The sequence below is a fragment of the Ahaetulla prasina genome, chromosome 9 (genome assembly GCF_028640845.1).
Source record: "Ahaetulla prasina isolate Xishuangbanna chromosome 9, ASM2864084v1, whole genome shotgun sequence".
Taxonomy (NCBI): Eukaryota; Metazoa; Chordata; class Lepidosauria; order Squamata; family Colubridae; genus Ahaetulla; species Ahaetulla prasina.
This window is the reverse complement of record NC_080547.1, coordinates 20462101-20489545: the sequence shown is the minus strand read 5'-3', so window position 1 is coordinate 20489545 and position 27445 is coordinate 20462101. Positions and strand designations below refer to the sequence as shown.

Sequence of the window (27445 nt, the reverse complement as noted above, 5' to 3'; positions counted from 1 at the left end):
CAGCCACAGGAACTCAATCTCACGTCGGGTCGCTACCTTCCAATTTCAGCAGAAAAGCTGTGGCTTTAATAGAAGTAGGTTGGCTGGTGCCACCATTTCTTCTCAGCACACTTTTTAAAAAAATAATAATCATACAGCGTGAATGGATCTCAAAAGGGTATCTGGACCAACCCCAGCTCACGCAGGAAATCCAAAGTCAAAGAAGCTTTTAAGATGAGAATGACACTGACATTAAAATTTCTATCTTTCCCCAGCCAGCCATATAGCATTGTCAGAGATTCTGCTCATCAGTCAAATTAAGTCAGATAGTTTTAACCATGATCTGTTGACTAAACCAGGGGTCACCAACCTTTTGGACCTCAGGGACCACTAAATTCATAATTTTAAATCCCGCAGACTGCCTAATGACCGGCTGGGTGGGCATGGCTAGGTGGTCATGTGACTGGGTGGGCGTGGCCAACTCAATGTCACTCGTATTGAGGGGCACCTCACCAGCTTCTACTCGCCCCTCCCCTCCCAGCCACTCCTCGCTTCCCCATCCAGGCTCCTTAGGGCCCCGACAGGAAGCAGTTGTTGGAGTTAACCAGCCACCATGAGAAAGAGTTGGCAAAACAGCTCAGTTCAAATTGGATCTGACCGAGAAGGAGGATCAGCAGAAGCACCTCACTGAGGACTACAAACATAGGCTTTCCAAGCGGTGGGAAGACCTGCGGAAGTACAAGGCCAGGTATCAGCACCTGGAGGCTCAGCAGGCTGAGATGGTCAGCCAGTTCCAGGCCATGATGCAGTCCCACTGGAACAAGGCCCTCCAACTCCTTGCCATCAGCGGCACTTCCCTCCAGCCTTCACCCAAAGCTCCGCACCAGTAGGCTGAAGAATAGAATAGAATAGATTTTTTTATTGGCCAAGTGTGATTGGACACACAAGGAATTTGTTTTGGTGCAGATGCTCTGACCCACACAAAAAGACCCCAAAGGGGAAGACTCTCTGCAGCAACACAACCGTTCATGGCACATATCCGTCCCAGGGAACGTAGTTTGAGGACCCCTGATTTAGTGCAATATTAAAAAATGCAAATAATTTTTCTTCGGACCACCAAAACTTTCTCGCGGACCACCAGTGGTGCACGGACCACCGGTTGGTGACCACAGGACTAAACCACGTAAAGTGGGTTCGCGGATCATTCTACGCCATAAACCACGATTTGTAAAGCACAATGGCTAGGCCCACAGAATGCATTTACATTTAGATGGGCGGTTTTTAAAAAACACTGATAAAACAAATTAAGCTAAAACCAAACAAACCAATATTCTGAGTACGGAAGAACTACAGGATAATTTTGTCAGAAGGTAACTGCCACCATATGAATCTTCCCAAAATATTTTAAGTATTTTCCAGCACAATCCAAGCAATGTTTTCTCAACAGTTCTAGAAAATGTAGCTGTCGGGTGTGTGTGTGTGTGGGGGGGAGGCAGTTTGCAACTACAGAAACGTCCATATATATATTTTTTTCATTCAACTTGTAAATTCTGTAATACCTTGCAGGAAAAAAAACAAGGCAGATTCTTAATGATCCTGCCCAAAAATCCCTTGTTGGTACCGCTGGCTGGTGAGGCTGGGTTTGAAGATCAAAAAGACTGAAAATGCTTCTCCAGATAAGGATGGTCCTTTTGATAAGCAAATGGCAGATCAGGCATTCCAGGGAGATTTTCCTTGATTTGCAAATTTCCTCAAAGAGGCTTGGCTGGGATTCTAGATTGCTTTTCACACTGAAGGATGGAGATGGAGATAAAGGAAAAGGTCTGACAAAGATCATAATGCTGACCGTCCCCGTGGAAAATGACACTTTTGGGAACCAAATGGCTCACTGTCTTTTCTTTCTCCTGTCATCACACTGAGCTGCATAAAATTAAACTTCTTTTTTCCCCTGCAAGGATCCAATGGGGAAAAAGGACACCTGTTTGGAACCCTCACCATATCTCTGACATCAATACAATTGAACGTGTCCAGAAATATTTTACAAGAAGAGTTCTCCATTCCTCTGAAAACAATAAAATACCCTATCCCACCAGACTTGAAATCCTAGGCTTAGAAAACTTGGAACTCCGTCGCCTTCGACAAGACCTAAGTTTAACTCATAGAATCATCTATTGTAATGTCCTTCCTGTCAAAGACTACTTCAGCTTTAATTGCAATAATACAAGAGCAACCAAGAGATTTAAACTTAATGTCAACCGCTTTAATCTAGATTGCAGAAAATATGACTTCTGTAACAGATTCATCAGTGCTTGGAATACTTTACCTGACTCTGTGGTCTCTTCCCATAATCCTAAAAACTTTAACCAAAAACTTTCTACTATTGACTTCACCCCATTCCTAAGAGGACCATAAGGGGCATGCATAAGAGCACAAACGTGCCTACCGTTCCTGTCCTATTGTTTTTCTTTTCTTCTTCCTATATATATATATGCTTATACCTCCTAATATTTACTCATATATATGTTTATATACTATATAATCTTTTTGTATGATGTTGTGACAAAATAAATAAAATAAAAAAAATAAAAAATAAAATTGACATAGTGGGTTAGAGGATCATGACTCTTGAAGTCCCAAAGGTGCTTTTTCGAAAGGCAGCTGGACTTTTGTTTTCCTGAAAAACGTTTCAGTTCATGTCAGAGTCAGAACTGAAGACATTTCTTGGCTGAAATGTCTTCAAGAAAAAACAAAGTCCAGTTGCCTCTTGAAAAAAGCACCTTTGGGACAACCATGACTTGTATGACTGAGAATCTCCATAGACGTATCCCTTGGAGGATTGTCAATAATGGGATTCATTTAGAAGAGGAAAAGAAAAAAAAATCAGATTTTATTTCTTTGAGAGTGGCAAATAGCTGGGCAGGACCTTATGGGTCATGGCCCCATCATCAAATGGATTAAAAGCCAGCAGCTGAGTTGATCTTCAAAAAAAAAGTTTAAACCTTTCCAATTTACTTGAGCTAATGGAACATGTAGAGACCTTCGAATTTCTCGGTTCTATCGTATCTCAAGACTTAAAATGGACACCTAACATCAAAAACGTCATCAAAAAAGGACAATAAAGAATGTTCTTTCTGCACCAACTCAGACAGCTCAAGCTGCCCAAGGAGCTGCTGATCCAGTTCCACAGAGGAATGATTGAGTCTGTCATTTGCACCTCTATAACTGTCTGGTTTGGTTCTGCAACCCAACAAGACAGCCACAGACTTCAGAAGATAATTAGAACTGCAGAAAAAACAATGGCTACCAACTTTCCTTCCATTGAGGACCTGTATACTGCACGAGTCAAAAATAGGGCTGTGAAAATATCTACAGACCCCTCAAATCCTGGACATAAACTGTTGCAACTCCTACCCTCAAAATGACACTATAGAGCATTGCATACTAGAACAACTACACACAAGAACAGTTTTTTCCCGAACATCATCACTCTGCTAAACAAATAATTCCCTCAACACTGTCAAACTATTTACTAAGTCTGCATTACTATTACTATGAATCTTCTCATCGTTCCCATCACTCATCTCCTTCCACTTATGACTGTATGACTGTAACTTTGTTGCTTGTATCTTTACAAGCAGACTGCACTGGCTACCTGTTGTTTTCCGGGTGCGCTTCAAGGTATTGGTTACCACCTTTAAAGCGCTCCATGGCTTAGGACCGGGCTATCTACGGGACCGCCTACTGCCGGCTTCTATCTCCCATCGTCCGGTACGCTCCCACAGAGAGGGACTCCTCAGGGTGCCGTCAGCCAAACAGTGTCGACTGGCGGCCCCCAGGGGGGGGGCCTTCTCTGTGGGAGCTCCGACCCTGTGGGACGGAACTGCCCTCGGACTTTGACAATTACCTGACCTTAGGACCTTCGCATGAACTTAAAACTTATTTATTTCATATGGCTGGACTAGCCTGATTTTTATTTTTATTGGATGGGTTTTTAAAATTGTGTTATTTTACAGGGGAGTATGTTTTTTAACGTTTTGGGCATTTAAATTAGTTTTTTAAGGGTTGTTTTTAAATTATTGTGTGTATTTATATTTTATCTGCCTGTTCACCGCCCTGAGTCCTTCGGGAGAAGGGCGGTATACAAATTAAAATATTATTATTATTATTATTATTATTATTGTTATTATTATTATTATTATTATTATTATTATTTACAATTTATATTGATTGTTTCCTAGTATGACTGTGATTGCTTATCATTAAGTGTTGTATCTTATGATTCTTGACGAATGTATCTTTTCTTTTTATGTTCACTGAGAGCGTATGCACCAAAGACAAATTCCTTGTGTGTCCAATCACACTTGGCCAATAAATAAATAATTCTAAAAAAAAAAAAAGTCTAAAAATTCTATTTAGAATAGAATAGAATAAAATAGAATTTTATTGGCCAAGTGTGATTGGACACACAAGGAATTTGTCTTGGTGCATATGCTCTCAGTGTACATAATAGAAAAGATACGTTCATCAAGGTACAACATTTACAACACAATTGATGATCAATATATCAATATAAATCATAAGGATTGCCAGCAACAAGTTATAGTCATACAGTCATAAATGGAAAGAGATTGGTGATGGGAACTATGAGAAGATTAATAGTAGTGCAGATTCAGTAAATAGTTTGACAGTGTTGAGGGAATTATTTGTTTAGCAGAGTGATGGCCTTTGGGAAAAAACTGTCCTTGTGTCTAGTTGTTCTGGTGTGCAGTGCTCTATAGCGTCGTTTTGAGGGTAGGAGTTGAAATAGTTTATGTCCAGGATGCGAGGGGTCTGTAAATATTTTCACGGCCCTCTTCTTGATTCATGCAGTATACAGGTCCTCAATGGAAGGCAGGTTGGTAGCAATTATTTGATAGGCTATCTAACTGTTCACAACAATGTCTAGTGTTGTCCATCTACACTGTGATGTCAGCCTTGTCTGGAAAGGATTCTCCTTGTATACAAAACTGGAGAACTATATACTGTATTTCATGCCGAGAAACCCTGTAATGCTTTTTTAAAAAAAATAATAATAACAGGAATTTCCTTGTGATGCCTACTGTTCTAATTAAATAAACAGAAAGCATTGTGTACCACCAACATAGAGAGGGCGAAAATATCTGAATGATTCCTTGTGGTGCTACAACCCCAGCCGTTGGAAAAAAACCCAAATAGATCAGAAATACAGGTAGCATTTGACTTCCGGCCACAACGGAGCCCAAAACGTATGTTGCTAAATGAAACATTTGTTAAGTGAGTTTTACAACCTTTTCTTGCCACAGTTGTTAAGTTACTAATATGGGTTGTTAAGTGAATCAGGCTTCCCCATTGGCACAGCTTCTCAGAGGGTCACAAAAGGAGATCACTTGATCCCAAGACTATCGTAAATATGAACCAGTTGCCAAGCGTCTGAATTCTGATCACGTGACCATGGGGATCAGTGGTGGGTTTCAAATTTTTTTACTACCGGTTCTGTAGGTGTGGCTTGGTGGATATGCCATGTCGTGGTGGGCGTGGCTTGGTGGGCATGGCAAGGGAAGGATACTGTAAAATCTCCATTCCCTCCCCACTCCAGGGAAAGGATACTGTAAAATCTCCATTCCCTCCCCACTCCAGGGAAAGGATACTGTAAAATCTCCATTCCCTCCCCACTCCAGGGGAAGGTTACTGCAAAATCCCCATTTCCTCCCAATCAGCTGGGACTTGGGAGGTAGAGATTAGATGGGGACGGGGCCAGTCAGAATTTTTACTACCGGTTCTCCGAACTACTCAAAATTTCTGCTACCGGTTCTCCAGAACTGGTCAGAACCTGCTGAAACCCACCTCTGGTGGGGATGCTTCAATGGTTGTAAGTGTTAGGGTTAGGGTTGCAATGTGTGTAACTTTGAACAGTCACTAAATGAGCTGTTGTAAGTCAAGGACTATCTATACCTTCAAAGTGCAAAGTGCTTTGAAAATTTCATCCTGAGCAACTCATCTGCTCCTGTATACAGGAATAAAAAATAAGATTTTCTTCCATAACCGATCCCAATGGCCAGGCATCCCTTTTTGAGATTGGAAATGAGCAATCCATACACAACCCTTGGAATTGCTAAAACTTCACATTTTTAGGTGGGGAAGCAGGGGTGAAATCCTCCCAGTTCGCACCGGATCGGGCAATCCGGTAGCGATCTTGGCGGCTGGTTCGGCGATCCGGTAGTGATGGCGGAGTGAAGCTCCGCCCACCCACTTGGGTGTTGCTACTTCCTGGTTTTAACCAGGAAGTAATGTGTTCATACCTTCTGTACATGCACAGAAGGTTTTCTGCATGCACGGTAGGTCTGTGCGTGCATGTGAAGCATGCACACACACATACACCTGGATGTGAAGCAGTGGTGGGATTCAGCCAGTTCGCACCTATTCGGGAGAACCGGTTGTTAACTTTCAGCAGTTTGGAGAACTGGTTGTTGGAAGCAATCTCTTGTTTTTTTCCACTTTACAGGGCTAATCTTGTAAGGAAGGCAGGAAGGAAACATTCTGGTTTTGTTTCTAGCCTAATCTTTATTGCCCTGCTTACAGAAACTGCCTCTCCCGTTAACCCTTAGTACATTGTAACAGTTAAGGCAGTGGTTCTCAACCTGTTGGTCACAACCCCGTTGGGGGTGGAATGATGATTTCCCAGGGGTCGCCTAAGACCATCGGAAATATGGGAAGTATGCTTGCGAGTCAAAGAATCGCGCTCCAATGGTTGACTCCACAAGAGCAGGGTCTTCAAATCGCTAGCCAAATTCGGCTTCAGGCGTGATGAATTAAAAAAGAGAGAAATCTTTGCTCTGATGTCTCCCTCTCCAGCCAGCTGCAATTACTCCCAATCGCTAGCCTAATCTGGCTTCAGGCGCGATAAACTTAATAGGGGAGGAGTCTCCGCTTTAATGCCTCCGTCCTCAAGGCAATCGCAAGCAGTTCAGATCGCTAGCCAATACGGCTTCAGGCGCGATAAATTCAAAATGAAAATAATTTTATGGTTGGGGTTGCCACATCGTGGAGAATTGTATTAAAGGGGTCGCAGCACTATAAAGGTTGAGAACCAGTGAGCTAAGGCAAAGTGTCCATCGACCTGAGTGATGTTGAGTTGATCATCCCCACATGGTCACATGACCACCAAGCCACACCTACCCAGCTGGTTATTAGGGCAGAGAACCGGTTGTTACATTATTTGAATCCCACCACTGATGTGAAGCACAAGTGCGCGCGGCACATGCACTTCTGAACCAGTAAGGAAGGTAAGTAGATTTCACCCCTGTGGGAAAGTTAGGGAAAGGGGGGGAATTAAAAGCAGTGCCGTGGAATTAATGACATTTAAAAACAAATAACCCATTCTTCTAAAATAACCTTTCCTTTCCTTGGCTAGCAAGTCAAGAAAAGCCCACCCCTCTTCATGTTTCTAATTGTTATCCAGAAGAATCAGAGCTTGATTACCCTACAAGATGGCAAAGTCAGCAACGATTCCAGGAAAACATGCTGCAAATCTAAAAACGGAGGAACACAAACGTTGAGGGCAGGAAAAGTCATCACGAGGCCTTCGGTGGCCATTGCAGAAATTAAAAGATTTTTCTGCCGTTTCTCCCACCGCACCCTAGATTTTATCTAGTAAGCTAGCCAAGTAAATCAGAAAGAGGTCGGCTAAGCTGATGCTATTTACGGTCTTGGCAAGATTGGATCTCAAACTTGGTTCTTTCTTCGTTAATGGAATTTTTTTAAAAAAAAAAAATGTTTGCGAACATATTTTTCTTCTTTAGTTTCTTCTTTTCCTGGGCCTGAAGTCCCCAAAGACCAAAGCGTGCTGACTTAATGAGACCACGAATAAGATTAGGTCCTCTCCGTTCACATCTTAACACTCTGCTGGCTTGCATGTCGAGAGGTCACAGTGGCAACGAGTGTTTAGCCTAATTGGGGTTTATTGAACAAGCTACATTTGGATGAGTTCGCACATCGTGCCGCACCAAAACCAAATAATGCAACCTGTGAATCAAATCAAGCGGCCTCTGTGGCTCAGACTGGTAAGACAGTCTGTTATTAACAGCAGCTGCTTGCAATTACTGCAGGTTCAAGCCCCACCAGGCCCAAGGTTGACTCAGCCTTCCATCCTTTATAAGGTAGGTAAAATGAGGACCCAGATTGTTGGGGGCAATAAGTTGACTTTGTATATAATATACAAATGGATGAAGACTATTGCTTGACATAGTGTAAGCCGCCCTGAGTCTTCGGAGAAGGGCGGGATATAAATGCAAATTTTTAAAAAATCTACTTTTTTTAAAAAAAAACCAAAGTTTAAGAGAAGTAAATATTCCAGATAGGTCATGAGAGTAGACTCATCTATGAAGTCAAGCAAAATTAATTATGGCTTATTGACTAAGCCACTTATGCCTGGATTCAAATATGAAGATATCTTCATATATTAAGATTCATATATTAAGGTTCATATATTCATATATATATTTATATATTCATATAAGGAGGTGGCGCAATGATTAGAGTGCAGTACTGCAGCAGGGGTGGTATTCACTTACCTTCACTAAAAAGGTAAAGATTCTCCTTGCACATACGTGCTAGTCGTTCCCGACTCTAGGGGGCGGTGCTCATCTCCGTTTCAAAGCCGAAGAGCCAGCGCTGTCCGAAGACGTCTCCGTGGTCATGTGGCCGGCATGATTAAATGCCAAAGGCACACGGAACACTGTTCCCTTCCCACCAAAGGTGGTCCCTATTTTTTCTACTTGCATTTTTTTTTTTACGAGCTTTCGAACTGCTAGGTTGGCAGAAGCTGGGACAAGTAATGGGAGCTCATCCTGTTATACGGCAGCACTAGGGATTCGAACTGCTGAACTGCTGACCTTTCGATCGACAAGCTCTTTAGCGTCTTTAGCCCCTGAGCCACCGCGTCCCCTTACCTTCACTACCAGTTCGCAAATGTGAATATGTGTGCTTCACTTGCATGCACCACCTCCATGTATGCATAGGTCCATCCACGCATGCACAAAGCGTAAAAAATGGGACATGATAATGTCTGGGCGGGTGGGCGGAGCCTCCCGCTGCTGCCGCTATGAGTTCACCCGAACCGGATACAACCGGCTGAATACCACCACTGTACTGCAGGCTACTTTGGCTGAGTGCCGGCTGCCTGGAGTTTGGCAGTTTGCATCTCACCAGGCTCAAGGTTTGACTCTGCCTTCCATCCTTCCCAGGTGGGTAAAATGAGGATCCAGATTATTGGGGGCAATAGGCTGACTCTGTAAACCGCTTAGAGAGGGCTGTAAAGCACTGTGAAGCAGTATAAAAGTCTAAATGATGTTGCCTTCCATTGAGGACCTGTATACTGCACGAATCAAGAAGAGGGCCGTGAAAATATTTACAGACCCCTCGCATCCAGGACATAAACTGTTTCAACTCCTACCCTCAAAAACGACGCTATAGAGCACGGCACACCAGAACAACTAGACACAAGAACAGTTTTTTCCCCGAAGGCCATCACTCTGCTAAACAAATAATTCCCTCAACACTGTCAAACTATTTACTGAATCTGCACTACTGTTAATCTTCTCATCGTTCCCATCACCCATCTCCTTCCACTTATGACTGTATGACTGTAACTTTGTTGCTGGCAATCCTTATGATTTATATTGATATATTGACCATCATTTGTGTTATAAATGTTGTACCTTGATGAAGGTATCTTCTCTTTTACGTACACTGAGAGCATATGCACCGAGACAAATTCCTTGTGTGTCCAATCACACTTGGCCAATAAAAAATTCTATTCTATTCTATTCTATTCTATTCTATTCTATTCTATTCTATTCTATGCTATGCTATTCTATGCTATGCTATTGCTACAAGCCTTGGATTACAAGTCATCCTGGGATCAGTTGGTGCAGGGGATGACGCCGCACCAATATTCAGGAACAACTATTCTAATAGGCCACAGGGATCTGTCAATACAGAGACAACACCGCCAGAAGGAAGTGGCATATGCCAGACCCTTGGACGTGCTGGACCAAGAGGGCGATTGCACCATACCTCAAGAGTTGTGCGCCTTAGGGAATGGCACCAGGTGGCCTTTGTGAGTGGCGGCAGTGGCACTAGGCCTGAAATCAAGGTCTTCGTTGCAGGCCCAGCCATCAAGTGCCACTCTTTATGGTGGCCTCGACCGGTTTTGGAAGAAAAACTGTCTTTCACGAAACCAGAGGGGAGATGGTTTTGTACACAATCTAGATCCCACACACACATGCAGATGAAGCTTTGCTCACTTGCTCACCAGACCCCTACCAGTCTATGGTCCAGGGGCCGAGGAGCCCCGGTCTAGATGAATGAGGGAGATCGAGAATGGTTTCTATTTGGTTTGTGAGGGATGTGACATGCCAGCAGAGTCAAATTAGGCATTTTCCTAATTTTGGAGACATCAAGGATGTGTCGCTGCTCTAGGCCAGGGGTGTCAAATTTGATTTCATTGAGGGCCACATCAAGGTTGTGTTTGACCTTGGGCGGGGGGGGGGGCATTGGTTGGGTAGGGGTGGCCAGATTGGGCTTGACCAGCTCGATGCCCCATGTGTTGGGGGGCAGCTGTGGTAGCCAAGTGGTAAGGCAGGACTTCCGTGAGACCCTCCCTCCCTCTCATTATAATTTATTTCCTTCCTTCCTTCCTTCCCTTCCTTCCCTTCCTTCATTCCTTTTTTTCTTTCCCTTCCTTCCTTCCTTCCCTTCCTTCCTCCTTCCTTCCTCCTTCCTTCCTTTCCTTCTTTTCCTTCCTCTTCATTCTCCTTTCTTCTTCCTTCCCCTCTTTCCTTATTTTTCCTTCCTTGCTCTCTTCCCAACTTTCCTTCTTTGTCTTTCCTCTTTCCCTTTCTCCTTTCTGGACTGTTTTCACTGGCAAAGGCACCATGGGCTGGTCCTTTGCTGTTTCCGGGGTGACTTTGCGGGCCAGATCTAAGCACCCTGCAGGCTGGATCCAGCCCACGGGCCTTGAGTTTGACATCCCTGCTCTAGGTTATCAATTGAGCTGCCTAAACAAAAGGACGGAATCTACTGTAAATGCAACTTTTAGCGCCCAAGCTTCTCTTATGTACACTGAGAGCTTATGCACCAAGACAAATTCCTTGTGTGTCCAATCACACTTGGCCAATAAAAAATTCTATTCTATTCTATTCTATTCTATTCTATTCTATTCTATTCTATTCTATGCTATGCTATGCTATGCTATGCTATTGCTACAAGCCTTGGATTACAAGTCATCCTGGGATCAGTTGGTGCAGGGGATGACGCCGCACCAATATTCAGGAACAACTATTCTAATAGGCCACAGGGATCTGTCAATACAGAGACAACACCGCCAGAAGGAAGTGGCATATGCCAGACCCTTGGACGTGCTGGACCAAGAGGCGATTGCACCATACCTCAAGAGTTGTGCGCCTTAGGGAATGGCACCAGGTGGCCTTTGTGAGTGGCGGCAGTGGCACTAGGCCTGAAATCAAGGTCTTCGTTGCAGGCCCAGCCATCAAGTGCCACTCTTTATGGTGGCCTCGACCGGTTTTGGAAGAAAAACTGTCTTTCACGAAACCAGAGGGGAGATGGTTTTGTACACAATCTAGATCCCACACACACATGCAGATGAAGCTTTGCTCACTTGCTCACCAGACCCCTACCAGTCTATGGTCCAGGGGCCGAGGAGCCCGGTCTAGATGAATGAGGGAGATCGAGAATGGTTTCTATTTGGTTTGTGAGGGATGTGACATGCCAGCAGAGTCAAATTAGGCATTTTCCTAATTTTGGAGACATCAAGGATGTGTCGCTGCTCTAGGCCAGGGGTGTCAAATTTGATTTCATTGAGGGCCACATCAAGGTTGTGTTTGACCTTGGGCGGGGGGGGGGGCATTGGTTGGGTAGGGGTGGCCAGATTGGGCTTGACCAGCTCGATGCCCCATGTGTTGGGGGGCAGCTGTGGTAGCCAAGTGGTAAGGCAGGACTTCCGTGAGACCCTCCCTCCCTCTCATTATAATTTATTTCCTTCCTTCCTTCCTTCCCTTCCTTCCCTTCCTTCATTCCTTTTTTTCTTTCCCTTCCTTCCTTCCTTCCCTTCCTTCCTTCCCTCCTTCCTTCCTTCCCTCCTTCCTTCCTTTCCTTCTTTTTCCTTCCCTCTTCATTCTCCTTTCTTCTTCCTTCCCCTCTTTCCTTATTTTTCCTTCCTTGCTCTCTTCCCAACTTTCCTTCTTTGTCTTTCCTCTTTCCCTTTCTCCTTTCTGGACTGTTTTCACTGGCAAAGGCACCATGGGCTGGTCCTTTGCTGTTTCCGGGGTGACTTTGCGGGCCAGATCTAAGCACCCTGCAGGCTGGATCCAGCCCACGGGCCTTGAGTTTGACATCCCTGCTCTAGGTTATCAATTGAGCTGCCTAAACAAAAGGACGGAATCTACTGTAAATGCAACTTTTAGCGCCCAAGCTTCTCTTTTTTAACCTTCTAAAAGAGGTTAGGGATCAGGGAAAGACTTCTTGTGGAGGTCTTCCAAGAATACGAAATGTAAACCTGATCTGATTTCTACAAGACCCAAACTAGCCCTGGCATGCAAGGATGTGTATTTTTCCATCATGGTTGTTTTTAAATTGGAATCCAATTTGGAAGTATGATTAAGGGAGAGTAGGATAAGCTCTAGGACAGGGCTCTGCAAACTTGGCTCTTTTAAGACTTGTGGACTTCAACTCCCAAAGTTCCTCAGCCAGGAAAGCTGGGAGTTGAAGTCCACAAGTCCACAAGTCTTAAAAGAGCCAAGTTTGCAGATCCCTGCTCTAGGAGATCTCACCGGCTGCTTTCTACTAAAAAAAAAAAAAAGGACCTTCATCAACAGAAGAAACTATGGTTAACAGGGTTTTTTAAAAAAAGAAAAATAATAATCATATAATAATAATAATAAAAAATTAGAAAATAATAAAAATATAATAACAACAACAACAATAATAGACACGACCGAGTTGCTAAATTAATCCACTGGTCATTATGTAAAAAATATGACTTGCCTGTATCCAAAAAGTCATGGGAACATAAAGTGGAAAAAGTTATAGAAAATGAGAAGGTGAAAAACTTGTGGGACTTTCGAATATAGATGGATCATCACTTGGAACACAACACGCCAGATATCATGGTTGTGGAAAACCGAAACGTACAATTTATTGACATCGTGGTACCAGGAGATGCCAGAGTCGAAGAAAAAGAACTGGGAAAAATCATGAAATATCGCGACCTGGCCATCGAAACTACACGGCTATGGATGAAACATGTAACAGTGATACCCATTGTCATTGGGGTACTTGGTACCATGTCCAAGAATTTTATAAGATACATCAACTAATTGCAACTTCCTGCAATAACACCAGCAGAACTGCAAAAAACTGCACTACTCGGAACATCGTATATCTTAAGAAGGTACTTGGTTGATACCTAGGACGCTGGCAGCAACCTGTATCAACCATCAGTGCCAGTCAATGGTATTTGTGATGCCTTTTTGAATGTTGAATGTTCAGTTGACTGAGTTTCATGTTTAATGAATAAAGACAAATAATAATAAAAATTTCAGGAGAAAAATTAAACCAGGCTGCAAATTTGACCAGACAAAAACAAAGAAATAATAATAATAATAATAATAATAATAATAATAATAATAATAATAATAATAATAATAATAATAATTATTATTATTATTATTATTATTATTATTATTATTATTATTATTATTATTATTATTATTATTATTTAATTTGTATACCGCCCTTCTCCCGGAGGACTCAGATAAAACAGGCAGATAAAATAAAAACGATACATTTCAATAAAAACAATATTTAAAAAACTTATTCCAATAGCCTAAATTTAAAATACAATACGAAATATAAAATAAACCCCAATAAAATCCATACTTAAAACCCTATTAAGCCAGTCCTGCTCGAAAGAATAGATATGTTTTAAGCTCGCGGCGAAAGGTCCGGAGGTCTGGAAGTTGTCGAAGTCCTGGGGGAAGCTCATTCCAGAGGGTAGGTGCCCCCACAGAGAAGGCTCTCCCCCTGGGGGTCGCCAGCCTGCACTGTCTGGCTGACGGCACCCTGAGGAGGCCCTCTCTATGAGAGCGTACCGGTCGGTGGGAGGCATGTGGTAACAGAAGGCGGTCCCGAAGATATCCCGGTCCTATGCCATGGAGCGCTTTAAAGGTGGTAACCAACATCTTGAAGTGCACTTGGAAAACCACAGGTAGCCAGTGCAGCCTGCGCAGGATCGGTGTTATATGGGAGCCAAATAAAACTTGTCTCATACCTGCAGTACATATTTGCTTACTTGTGGTTAAATCGATCATGCATCACTGAATTAATTTGTCTACGTTCACACAGCTAGCTTTGCAAGTTGCTTTCACACATTTTAAGCTAAAATATGGCTACCCAGTTTTCAGTTCTGCAAATGCAGCCAGCGAATTAACCCATGTTACGTTTGATTGATGCGATATGTGGGCCACCCTGCCTTTTTCAAACACCACCATGGATAAAACTCCTGGGGTAGCAAGAGGTATGACTATCAGCTCATACATAATGTGGTCGATCTGGTTTACTTCAAGATATGAAGCATTACGCGAAGGAGGCCATTTGAGCTCAACCATGCTGTAAGAATTATTTCATTCAACTGTAAAACTGTTGACTTGGTTTTAGCTCAGCAAGAAGAATATCAACAGTCCTTCTGGTTTGTATATTATGATTTATGGCTTAGCCGTAAGAGACTAAGGCTGGTTAAACAAACCATGGTCAAATTAATCCATAACTTAGCAAAACATGTGAACTCCATCTACTCCGGGACAATTCCCAAAACCCTGTAGGAACTTTGCAGTGGTGTTTCCCATTACCGACATGAGGAAAACGATATCATATGGAGAATGGAACATTTTTGCATAGAAGATACAGCTTGTTGCATTGGGTCTCTTAATGGGAAGCTCCTTTAAATGGAGTAAACAGCTCATTCTCCAGTTCTCTGATCAAGTTGCTAACTTTTCTTCATGTCACATGGAAACTAACATTTTGCTAACCTACTATTCTATTGATCGATACCGAGGCCGTCAATCTTCCACCCACGAATCCGGAACTGTCATTTTGCAAATGGTAGCTTTTATTTGATAACGGCATTTCTCATATGAAAGATCTACCTCCAGGAAAACCTGCTCAACGACATCGTCAGTTGTCTTTTCTCAATTCTAAACCTTGTCAACAACTTCTAGAGCTTTTAAATAGTCCTAATTCACCACTAATGTTTTGATAAATTGTTGAATATAAAGGGAGGAAATTTGTAAGGCTGAAAGAAATAACACTTATTAGTATTTGCCTTCTGGTTTAGGATCGCGTGCAAAAAAAGTCAATGACCAAATGACTGAGTCTTTAGGAAAACATTCAGATAAGGATAAAGTGTACAGTTTGGAAACTGAATTAGCATTATGGTTATTTTCATTAAATGATTGACATGTTCAGTATTGAAACACCCATTTCTCAGAAGCCAAACTTATAATGAATGTCAGTGTTTAGTAAACAGCAGTGGTTTTTCCTTGGAAACTGACTCGATCGCTTTAGAATAGAGGTAGTCTTTTACTTAGGACCATAATGGAGCCTGGAATTTCTGTCATAAGTCTTAACAGTCATAAGTCGAGGCACCCATGACCAGAGCAGATTTTACAACTTTTTTGCAATAGTAGATGCCATGGTCATTAAATGAATGTGATGATCATTAAGTGAAAGCCATAATCATTAAGTGGATCAAGATATTCCTATGGGCGTTTTTTATCAGAAACCAACAAAAATGGTCAAAAACCATCAAAAGGATTGTAAATCATAGCTACGGGACTGCAGAATTCTGCAACAGGCCATCAAGGTAAGCCAGTTGCCAAGGGCCCAGAATAGCAATGGCGATAGCACTTAGACTTATATACTGCTTCATAGTGTTTTACAGCCCTCTCTAAGTGGTTTACGGAATCAGCCTCTTGCCCCCAACAATCTGGGTCCTCATTTTACGGACCTCGGAAGGATGGAAGTCTGAGTCAACCTTGAGCCGGTCAGGATCGAACTCCTGGCAGTCAGCAGTGTGTTAGTCTGCAATACTGCGTTCTAACCACTGCAACCCTACGAAATGAGGTCATTTAACCAGGGCGTGTGTGCCTGCAGCAATACGGAACCAGGTATAATAGCTTTTATAGAGTCCACCATGACTTCAAATGGTCATTAGGTGAGGACTTCCCTGCTTAAGAGTAAGTCATGATCAAGCCACAATGATTATAGCTTTGATGTTTCGTATATGGCCAACCACTGTGGTTTCTAAGCCATGGTATATGCCTTCGTATGCAATACAGGTCCAGCCAGTGGTGATGCACTCAACAAATCACAGTTAAAGAAATCAACCTACAGCAAAAAAAAACCCTGACTCTGTGGTCTCTTCTCAAAATCCCAAAATCTTTAACCAAAAACTATCTACTATTGACCTTACCCTATTCCTAAGAAGACTGTAAGGGGCGTGCATAAGAGCACAAAAGTGCCTACCGTTCCTGTCCTATTGTTTCTTTTCATTATATCCAATTAATATAGTTGTTACATACTTATGCTCATATATATGCTTATATATTATATAGCTATTTCATGTTAATGCCTATATATACTGATATGATAAAATAAAAAAGATATATGAACTCTTATGTGCATTGGCTCATTTATCTTATTTTTTTATCTGCCATGATAGGTCAAAAAGCTTCTCTCTTTTTTTTCTTTCCCATGGCTCAGCATGAACTGTCCAGGAATGAACTTAAGAACTTCTGCGTGCAAAATTTACACCCTGCTCCTGAGTTATGGCCCTGCCCCAGCTTTGCCTGCTCAGCAGTGATCGGGACATTCATTAAAACATTCTTTCTGAAGTGAGTGAACTGGGAGAAGGAGAAAGCTAGCTAATTAACAACCTTTCTCTCTCTCTCTCCTTGGCTCCCACCAGGATCGCAGTCCCCAAAACAGAAGTCACTGAAACTGAAGTCAGTAGGAAATCCTTCCTTAGTTTTTTTCACCGTTTATGAAGCCAATTATCTGAACTTTGGGCCAAGTTGAAAACGCCTGGAGTCTTCCAAGGAACAGAAAGAATCAGATTTAGGCTTTAATGGGCTTGTTACAGTGGTGGGATTCAGCCAGTTCGGGAGAACCGGTTGTTAACTTTCTGAGTAGTTTGGCACATGGGTTGTTGGAAGAAATCATTAGGGCAGAGAACCGGTTGTTAAATTACTTGAATTCCACTACTGGCTTGTTAACATGCTGGAAAGAAACCGGTTTTAAGGGAAGGGGCAACAGGCTACTCAAATAATCAAAAGACACAGAAACGTGAAAGTGAAATCATCCTTTTCCCATGTACCTATGGATTCCGAGATTCCCAGAACCCATTCTTTAAGCAATTGTTTTCCAATTCTTCCATCACCAAACAGATAAGTCAGCCATGAGATGCCGCGGTTAGAAGTTAAAGTTTAAGCAAAACTTTGTGTTTTCTTTTATTCGTATTTATAATTACGTTTGACACTTTTATCTGTCATAAAACACATGCTTGATGAAATAAACCATCGTTCCCATCACCCATCTCCTTCCACTTATGACTGTAACTTGGTTGCTTGTATCCTTACGATTTATACTGATATTGCTTCCTGATTGCTTATTTGTAGCCTATGGCTATCATTAAGTGTTGTAAGTGTTGTGCCTTAATGAAGATATCTTTTCTTTTATGTACACTGAGAGCATATGCACCAAGACAAATTCCTTGTGTGTCCAATCACACTTGACCAATTAAATTATTTTCTTTTCTATTCTATACTATTCTGTTCTGTTCTGTTCTTATTTTTCCTTTTTGTACTGTCCATGGGACTCACTAGAGAAGAGCCTAATGCTGGGAAAGATTGAGGGCAAAAGAAGAATGGGACAACAGAGAATGAGGTGGCTGGATGGAGTCACTGAAGCAGTAGGTGTGAGCTTAAATGGACTCCAGAGGATGGTAGAGGATAGGAAGGCCTGGAGGAACGTTGTCCATGGGGTTGTGACAGATCAGACACAACTTTGCAACTAACAACAACTATTCTACTCTACTCTACTCTACTCTACTCTACTCTACTCTACTCTATTCTACTCTACTCTACTCTACTCTACTCTATTCTATTCTAAATAAATAAATTAAACAAACAAACAAACAAACAAACAGTTAGCTTGGTCTGATAAAGCAAAAAATCTAATTCCCACAGGTTTTTCAAGATGTTTCCTTCTCCTTCACCAGCAAGATGCACCATCCCACCGACTCCCTTATGAGGAGGAATTTAAAACTTCTCGGAGCCAGGAGCTGTGCTACAGCGGAGAGGGAAGCAAAAAATAGATTGAGATCTGGTTTGAGTTCACCAGGTCACTGGCAATAGATGGAGAAAGGGCTCCTGGTTGGTTCCCTCTTGCTTAACTGGAACAATGAAATGGCTCTTCTTCGCTTAAATTAGATCGCTGAGGTCAGGAGTGGGCAAATGGAGTTACCATGGTCACAACAATATATGAAACATCCCTAGTTTTTACATGTAGACAGATCTTTATTTTATTTTTTTTTCCCCTCAGGAGGTTCCTAGAAAAAACACATGAAGATCTCAAGGGTGAGTTTCTTGTTAATTTCAAGAAGAAATGAGAAGGGCTGCACCACTCTATACAATTATAGTCTCAGGGTGCCTGTACTCTGCCTTGGACAGGGAAGAAAATGAGTAGATGAAGGTGAGAAAGGGGTGTAAAATTAAGTGTTAAGAATTATGATTCCCAGTGTATGTACTCCCAGGGGGACATGTCTGTGGAGATTCTCAGACATCTAGCAAATGCTCAGTCTTACATATAGGAAAAAAGAACCCAAACACTAAGTACTTGCTTGATGGACATTACCTTACAGATGACCCCCATCCCGTTAAAGACCTTGGAGTTTTCATGTCAAATGATCTAAGTGCCAAAGCCCACTGCAAATACATAGCAAAAAAGGCTCTAAGAGTTGTAAACTTAATCTTGCGTAGCTTCTTTTCCAAAAACACCACACTACTAACCAGAGCATATAAAACATTTGCTAGACCAATTCTAGAATACAGCTTGCCTGTTTGGAACCCTCACCACATCTCTGACATCAATACAATTGAACTTGTCCAGAAATATTTTACAAGAAGAGTTCTCCATTCCTCTGTAAACAACAAAATACCTTATCCCACTAGACTTGAAATCCTGGGCTTGGAAAACTTGGAACTACATCGCCTTCGACAAGACCTAAGTTTAACTCATAGAATCATCTATTGTAATGTCCTTCCTGTCAAAGACTACTTCAGCTTTAATTGCAATAATACAAGAGCAACCAATAGATTTAAACTTAATGTCAACCGCTTTAATCTAGATTGCAGAAAATATGACCTCTGTAACAGAATCATCAGTGCTTGGAATACTTTACCTGACTCTGTGGTCTCTTCTCATAATCCTAAAAGCTTTAACCAAAAACTTTCTACTATTGACCTCACCCCATTCCTAAGAGGACCATAAGGGGCGTGCATAAGCGCACAAACGTGCCTACCGTTCCTGCCCTATTGTTTTTCTTTTCTTCTATACCTTTATATACTATATAACCTTTCTGTATCATAGTTACATATATTGTTGTGACAAAATAAATAAATAAATAAAAAATAAATAAACATCTAGGTCATGGCTGTCCCAAAAGTGTGTCATCAAAAGGCAACTGGGCTTTGTTTTTCCTTGAAGACGTTTTGCTTCTCATCCAAAAAGCTTCTTCAGTTCTGACGGAAGAAACTTCTTGGATGAGAAGCAAAACTTTTTTCAAAGAAAAACGAAGTCCAGTTGCCTTTTGATAAAGCACCTTTGGGACAACCAGAGGGGACAGATACATTGGAACATTCCAAGATCAGGTTTGAAAAGTGCTTTGCATACATGCACACAGCTTAGCTGGAGGACAATCTCCGAAAGTATTGTTGTTTCTTGAGTTTATACTTTGTCCTTCTGTACCTTAGTCTGCTAACAAAGACTCACACTGATGATGTTACTTGGTTGGATAATGAAACTTCTGAAGGCAAATAACCAAGCTCAGAAAGCTCTAAGGACACCACAGTCTTCCTCCTCCTCCTCATCTTCTTCCTCCTCCTCCTCCCCCCCCCAAACCCCATTCCCTTCTAGCACAGATGATGAACCTAGATTAGATAATCAAAAGTCTGTAAGCAAACAACCAAACTCAGAGACCACTGCTCACCCAAAATAATACACAAACAGAGCAGACAACAAGCATCGTATCATATCAAACAGTAAAGTATAGTTTCTATTTTATAAACTTGTCCATGAAAAGGAGATCAAACTAAGCCTTGAATCGCAAAGCCCATGCAAATAAATAATTTTTAAAAAGCAACCAGGCATGTTTCTCCCACCCATTCTAAACACCTGTAAGTCACACAATACACAGGCACAATGGGTCATCTATCCGGATGAATGTAGCCTGTTAACTATTTATTGTGCTTTTTTTGGTAGGTGCTCATCCATTTATTCTCTTTTTTTCTTTTTTTTTTTACATTTATAAATGGGAGGCCTAAGAGAGGGGAAGTTTTGAACCCTACCTAGGCTGAATTTTAAATTAGGGAATCCCAACCGGTACAGGTTTGATATATTTAGACAGACCTGTTTAAAGGGGAATCTGCAGGATTCCACTTCAGAGCCACAACTAAGAGAATCTCTGTATTGCTATCCCAAGAGATATTAATATTAACGTTCAACAGATATTAATATCTGTTGATTTACAACTGAGAGTCATCAGAGTCACAACCAAGAAGCCTCTGTACTGCTATGCCAACAGATATTAATATAATTATCCGTGCATTCGATCGCTTATTTTCCTTGGACTATCATTGTGTTGTACCTTATGATTCTTGAGGAATGTATCTTTTTTTTTTAATGTACATCGAGAGCGTATGTACCAAGACAAATTCCTTGTGTGTCCAATCACAATTGGCCAATAAAATATTCTATTCTATTCTATTCTATTCTATTCTATTCTATTCTATTCTATTCTATTCTATTCTATTCTATTCTATTCTATATTAAACGTTATATTTCAGTGAAAATACTTAGATGGTCACTAAGAGATATTTTAAGACTAGAGATTAGGTTCATCTGATTAAAGTCTACTCTTTTGGCTCACAGGATACTCACTAACCCAATAGTTAGGTCTACTACTAGGCAAACACTCATGCTTATCACTGTTCCATAGCCATTTGTCTTCAGTTGAACCTTCTGATCAGGACAAGATTACCAGGAACTCAGATAGATATTCTACTGAAGGAGTGAAATCCAGCAGGTTCTGGAGAACCGGTAGTGGAAATTTTGAGTAGTTCAGAGAACCGGCAAATACCACCTCTGCCTGGCCCCAGAAGTGGGGAGGGAATGGGGATTTTGCAGTATCCTTCCCCTGAAGTGGGGTGGGAATGGAGATTTTGCAGTATCCTTCCCCTGCCACGCCCACCAAGCCACACCATGCCCACCAAGCCACCCCCACAGAACCGGTAGTAAAAAAAATAATTGGATTTCACCATTGGGTCTATTCCCTGTTTGCCAACAGACCGATGCAATTCATCCTTTTCAGGTGACGAAGTCAGTATGCTTTTGAAAACTGAAATAATCTTTTCTTTCTTGTATTCTTTTTTCTTTCTTTCTTTTGTTTTTTTTTAGAATTTTCCTCTTTTTCACTCACCTTTTCCAGGCAGTTAATGTGCCACAAATGACTAACACAGTTACATGTAGGTAAGTAAGCTAGTAAAGATCCTTGCAAATACTGAAATCTGGAGACTTATTTACAAGGGTGGGTTTAATAATTACTAAATAGTTATTAAACATGTACATATTGGGTCAGAGTTTTCAGACATTGCTAGCTAGGTTTTGGCAAGGTTTGAACTGAAGTCTTCCTAATTCATTTATCTGTTCAAAAGAGCTTCTTTTGCATAAGATTTATTTCTGTTTGTAATGCCTCATAACCTCATAATCAACATATTAAAAAACCAAAGAACGTCTCCTTTGCAAAACGGTTGTTGCCCTTTTAAAATTCAACATTCTTCTATTCTTTATTTAAGAACATTCTATAGATTCACAAGAAGTTTAATACCTTCCAATTCAAGGTAAGGTTTGCATTTGTATATTTGGTGGTGTTGCTCCTTTGTTCTTAAGGAACATCTATTTTTTACAATGCCTTCTAAGCATCCACATTTGCAAAATTATGTTGCAAATTCATTGATTGGAAAGCAATGTCCTGGTAGCCTCAAATGTGTTGTTGTTGTTTTTCAGAAGGCAATTGGACTTTTTTTCCCCCTTGAAGATGAAGAGGTTTTCCCCTCTCACCCAAGAAGCTTCATCAGTTTTGACTGAATGATGGAGTGGATGGAAGGATTAGTTCTGATAAACAAATGGTGCAAATCCTGGTATGACTTTCAGTTATCTCTTGCTTCACCCTACCCATCCATCCCCAGTTTGCTAGGACATTAAACAGTCCATTAAATAGTGATTGCTTTGTGAAGGAAAGTGAAAACATTAATTAAATAACTGATATTGCTTAAAAGGCAGTGAGTTTTAAATCATGATTAAAATTCAAGAGGAGGAGGAGGAGGAGGAGGAGGAGGAGGAGATAAAGAGGAGGAAGAAGGAGAAGGACACCGAGAAGAAGAAGAGGAAGAGGAAGAAGAAGAAGGAGGAGGAAGAAGGAGGAGGAGGAGATGGAGAAGGAGAAAGAAAAAGAGGAGGAGAAAGAAACGAAGAGGAGGAGGAGGAGGAGGAGAAGGAGGAGGAGGAGAAGGAGGAAGGAGGAGAAGAGGAGGAGGAGGAGGAAGAAGAAGAAGAAGAAGAAGAAGAAGAAGAAGAAGAAGAAGAAGAAGAGGAAGAGGAAGAGGAAGAGGAAGAGGAAGAGGAAGGAGAAGGAGAAGGAGAAGGAGAAGGAGAAGGAGAAGGAGAAGGAGAAGGAGAAGAAAGGGAGGAGAGGAGAAGAAGAAGAAGGAGACAGTCAACCTCTGAATGCTGAGGTTTAATCCTTTCCTCACCAGGGGAATGTAGCTGTGCTTAGCCTTTTGCTTGACCAAGGAAACTCCAAACACTGTTTTCTTTCTAGGAATCCAATACAGTAGCAGAATCCTTAACCTTCAGAGCTTGCAAAGTCACATAAGGTTAAAAGAATGTAGATCTTCCCAGTAATGCACCAAGGTTGGGCTTAGCATTAACGTGAGTATTTAAAGTTATTGATGGTCCCAGTAGCATAGCAACATGCTCCTGATATCATCTCCACAAGATAGCATCGAGGGCTGGACTCTCCTCCCTCTCTTCCCCTCCCTTCTCTTTCATCATAGTTTTCCCAGCCTTTGAGGCTGGGGGTGGGAGTTACAAACAATCTAGGAACAGTATTCTGCCATAATGATGTGAGAAGGGAATAGCCGAGATATTTACTTGACCACAGAAAAAAGGAAAAATTGGCTGAAACCCTCAAGGGGTGTTAAGCATTTATATCTTAAAGGGGAAAACTACCCAAATAAGACCTAATCATTAACTTATTTTCTTCCCAAGGCAAACAAAACATTGTATTTTTGGCTTGGGTGAGGCCCACTTAGAAAGGGGAGTAAATTTAGGAAGGCTCTTGGTTGTTGTTTTTTTTAAGAGGCTTGTATATAAATGTTACGTGAAAAAGGTCAAGAAAGCAAATCAGAATTTTCTCATCCCTCGATCTCCCTTAAATCTCTGGAAGGATCCACATTCTCTAGATACCTCATGCATTACAGCTTCAACTTTTTCTGGCAGAAAACTCAAAAACAAGAGCTTGCCCTATTTAGAAGGGCCAAAAAGAAATCGCTGACTTAAGGGCACCCAAGCTGCAACCCAACTGGAGAAAGTCCATTCTACTGGATTCAAATGAGTTACTTTTGAGTAGACTCCTCCTGCATTCTACACACTACCAATGTCCCAAAGGTGCTTTTCAAAAGACAATTGCACTTTGGTGTGTGTGAGTTTGTTTTTTCTTTGGAAGCATTTCCCTTCTCATCCAAGAAGCTTCTTCAGTTCTGAACTGAAAAAAACACACATCAGAACTGAAAAAGCTTCTTGGATGAGAAGGGAAACCTCTTCCTTAAGGAAATAAAAAAGTCCAATTGCCTTTTGGGACAATCATGACCTGGAGGGTTGAGAATCTTCATACTCTATCAATGCAATTCATGGGTTTTTTTTTAATGAGAATCTAAACCCTGATTCACCTTCTTTGAACATGCTCACAACTCAATGGACAATTATTAATTATGCATTATTAAACCTAATCAGTTATTAAAATGCTAGCCTGTTTCCCCGGAAATAAGACATCCCCTGATAATAAGCCCAATGGGGCTTTTGAGCACATGCACTAAAATAAGCCTTCCCCCCCAAAAAAAAATAAGCCCTCCCCAAAAATATTTAAACACAGAGCTGGAAACCAGGTAAGATGGCAAGAGGAGCCCCATCTTGCTCCGCGTGCCCCAAAATAATAAGACCTCCCCAAAAATAGGGCCAAACGCTTATTTCGGGGTTCAAAGGAATATAAGTCAGAGTCTTATTTTGGGGAAAACACGGTATCTCTTCTTGCAACCTTCCCCTGGTTTCCCCCTTTAAACGGGGCTCCTCCTGGCACCTCGAGTTTATGGTGGAGGAACTTCAACAGGCAATTTTTCAGCAAAGATCTGTTTGCAGTACAAAGCAGCTTCCTTTTAAGCCCACACAAACACCCCGGGCCAGATCTATTAAGTTTCTTCAAACCGCATGCCTGAATTGTATTACACCTCCGCGCAGACAGTAACACGGTGGGGGGGGAGGAGGGAAGGAGAGGTGGGGAGGCGAGAGGCGACAGGGAGAGATCAATCGATCGACCGATCAATCACTCAATCATGAACGGAGGCCAGAAGGGGAACACAAGGTCTGGAGAGTAGGGTACAACTGTCAAGGAGGAGGCACAGATATTATCTTACACACACTCCAGGTTTCTGGAGGCAGTTGGATCCCCCAATCGAGACCCACCCATCGCCTCCTCTTTGACCTAGTAACAAGGAGCCGAGGTGGGTTGTGAAGCGTCAGAAAGCAGATTTGACACAACCGCGGCGATGCCTGCAGGACATTTCAGTCTCTCTCCATCATCCTCCTTCTCCTCCTCCTCCTTTCCTCCCCGCAAACCCCATGAGTTTACAAATACAGTTCAAAGCTGGGGACCAAAATGAACCCTTTCCTTAGTCAAGAAGCGAAAGGATCCAGGACTGAAGCCAGCATCCTCCCCAGGGAGTGGAGGGGAGAGTGTATGGGGCATTAGGGGGTTCCCAGAGCCGCCGAACGTCAGGAAAGAGGAGTTTCTGAACCAAAGGTAGCAAAAATGAGAGGAGGAGGAGGAGGAGAAGGAGAAGGGGATGGAGGAGAAGAAGAGGAGGAGGAGGAGGAGGAGGAGGAGGAGGAGGAGGAGGAGGAGGAGGAGGAGGAGGAGGAGGAGGAGGAGGAGGAGAAGAAGAAGAAGAAGAAGAAGAAGAAGAAGAAGAAGAAGAAGAAGAAGAAGAAGAAGAAGAAGAAGAAGGGAAATTGGCCACGGCTTGAAAGGTCGAGCCAGGGCTGGGATGAAACCGAACCCCCACACCCCCCCGGCCGAGCCTTTTGCCCCCTTTCCCCGGCGCCCGGGCAGGCGATGCGAGCGGCTCACTCACCGGGGGATGGAAAGAGATCCACCTCAACCTTCTCGGTTTTGATGATGGTCAAGGTGGGCTTCGGGTCGCCCGCCGCCTTCATGATGCAAAAAAAAAAAGGGGTCGCCGGAGGGAGCCTGGAAGCCGGGCGAAGGGGAAAGGGGTAGTGGGACCTCGGTGGAGGTGGGTGGTGGGGGGGAGAAGAGCCTGGGCTCCCCCCTCGGACGGCGAGGCGCTTCTCCCGGGCGCAAAGTTGGCAGGAGAAGCCTTGGCGGAGTGGCTGGGTTGCTTTTCTTTCGCGTCCGCTTCTTTCTTCGCTCGCCCGGCTTTTCAGCGCGGCCCTGATGGGCTCCGGCCGCGGCTCTCGCTCCCTTCCGCGTTCCCTTTCGTCTTGCTAGGGCGTTTCTCTCCTTCGCAGCCGCTGCGAGCGTCTCTCTCTCTCTCTCCCCCCCCCCCCCGCCCTCTTCTTCTCCTCCTCCTCCTCCTCCTCCTCGCCCAGTAGCGGCTGCAAGCGAGGAATTGGGCTGCGGCGAAAGAAGGGAGGGAGGCGGTCTCCGCTCGGGGACAGCAGCCGTGGGGGTGGGTGGGTGGGTGGATGGGAAGGGCTTCCTCCGCCCCAAACGGCTGGCTGGGACCAACCCAGCTACCGCTGGGTCCTGCTCTCCGTTCCGTCCCCCCCCCGGCTAGAAAACAGGGCGCAGCGATGCCCCTCCACGTGGCGCCCTTTCTTCCCCAGGGTTTCTTCTCGGTCCGGGGAGGGGAAGAGAGGAAGACCAACGTGAGTGAGTGAGAGAGAGAGGAAAAGAGAGAAAGAGAGAGAGAGTGTGTCTGTCTGTCTGCCTGGATTCATTGGGACCGTAGACACAAGACCGCATCTTTGGGAAGCCCCGTCTTCATCAATCCGGGGTAAAGTCTACCCCGGGTCCAGATGTTCAACGTGACATCTGTATTCGCAAAGAGTACAACCGGACGGACGGACGGAATAAGCTGAGTTCTTAATTATGAGCCACTTTCAAATTCCTTGTGTGTCCAATCACACTTGGCCAATAAAATTCTATTCTATTCTATTAAGGCTCCTTCTGCCCGTTTTAGGGTCTCTCTCTTAAAAAGGTGGGGAACACCCCCACTTTTTTTTTTAACCCACTGCAGGCCATCGACCCCGTGTGCCACTGATTTCACCTACGTTTTCCCTAGGTTTAAAAACAAAAAAAAGTTGGAGGAGGTATAATTTTCCTAAATTACCATGTGAAAGTGGTGCTGGAGCCGAGCTGGCTAGCTCATCTTCCAAGGTTGTGAAATGTTAAGTTCAGCTTGCCTGTCTCAGGTAAACAAGCTCGCCCCCCCCCCACCCCCGTTAGTAAAACCTGCCCACCCCCAGGTCCAACTGTCCTTTGCACACACACACAGACACACACAAGGAAGTGCGATTAGTCTCCCCACAACTTTCCACCAAGATCTCCGAACAGCTCAGCTAACTATACAAACCGCAAAAAGTTTTTGAAGAGGGGCTTTTAGCCATTCGGTTTATTCAAAACCCATCGCTTGGGGGGTGGGGGAGGTGGGGCTTGATTGGTACCCAGAAAAATGCCCCAAAATGAGAAGAAGAAGAAAAATCAACTTCTTCCTGGAGCTCTTCATGGTGGCAGGATACT

The 27445-nt window shown here is 42.9% G+C and overlaps 1 protein-coding gene across 3 annotated transcripts in view; it reads right to left on the bottom strand.

Annotated features, from left to right (window-relative positions):
• Positions 1-27445, bottom strand: part of ETS1 (ETS proto-oncogene 1, transcription factor) — a 170828-nt gene that overhangs the window by 80825 nt on the left and 62558 nt on the right. The window contains exon 1 of one of the 3 annotated variants that reach the window (XM_058194987.1): positions 25815-26112. The exons of the other annotated variants lie outside the window; for them this stretch is intronic. Within the exon in view, the coding sequence (XP_058050970.1) occupies positions 25815-25896 (82 nt within the window). The 5' untranslated portion in view covers positions 25897-26112. Of the gene's footprint in view, positions 1-25814; positions 26113-27445 lie in introns of those variants that run through there. 3 annotated transcript variants of the gene reach the window in all.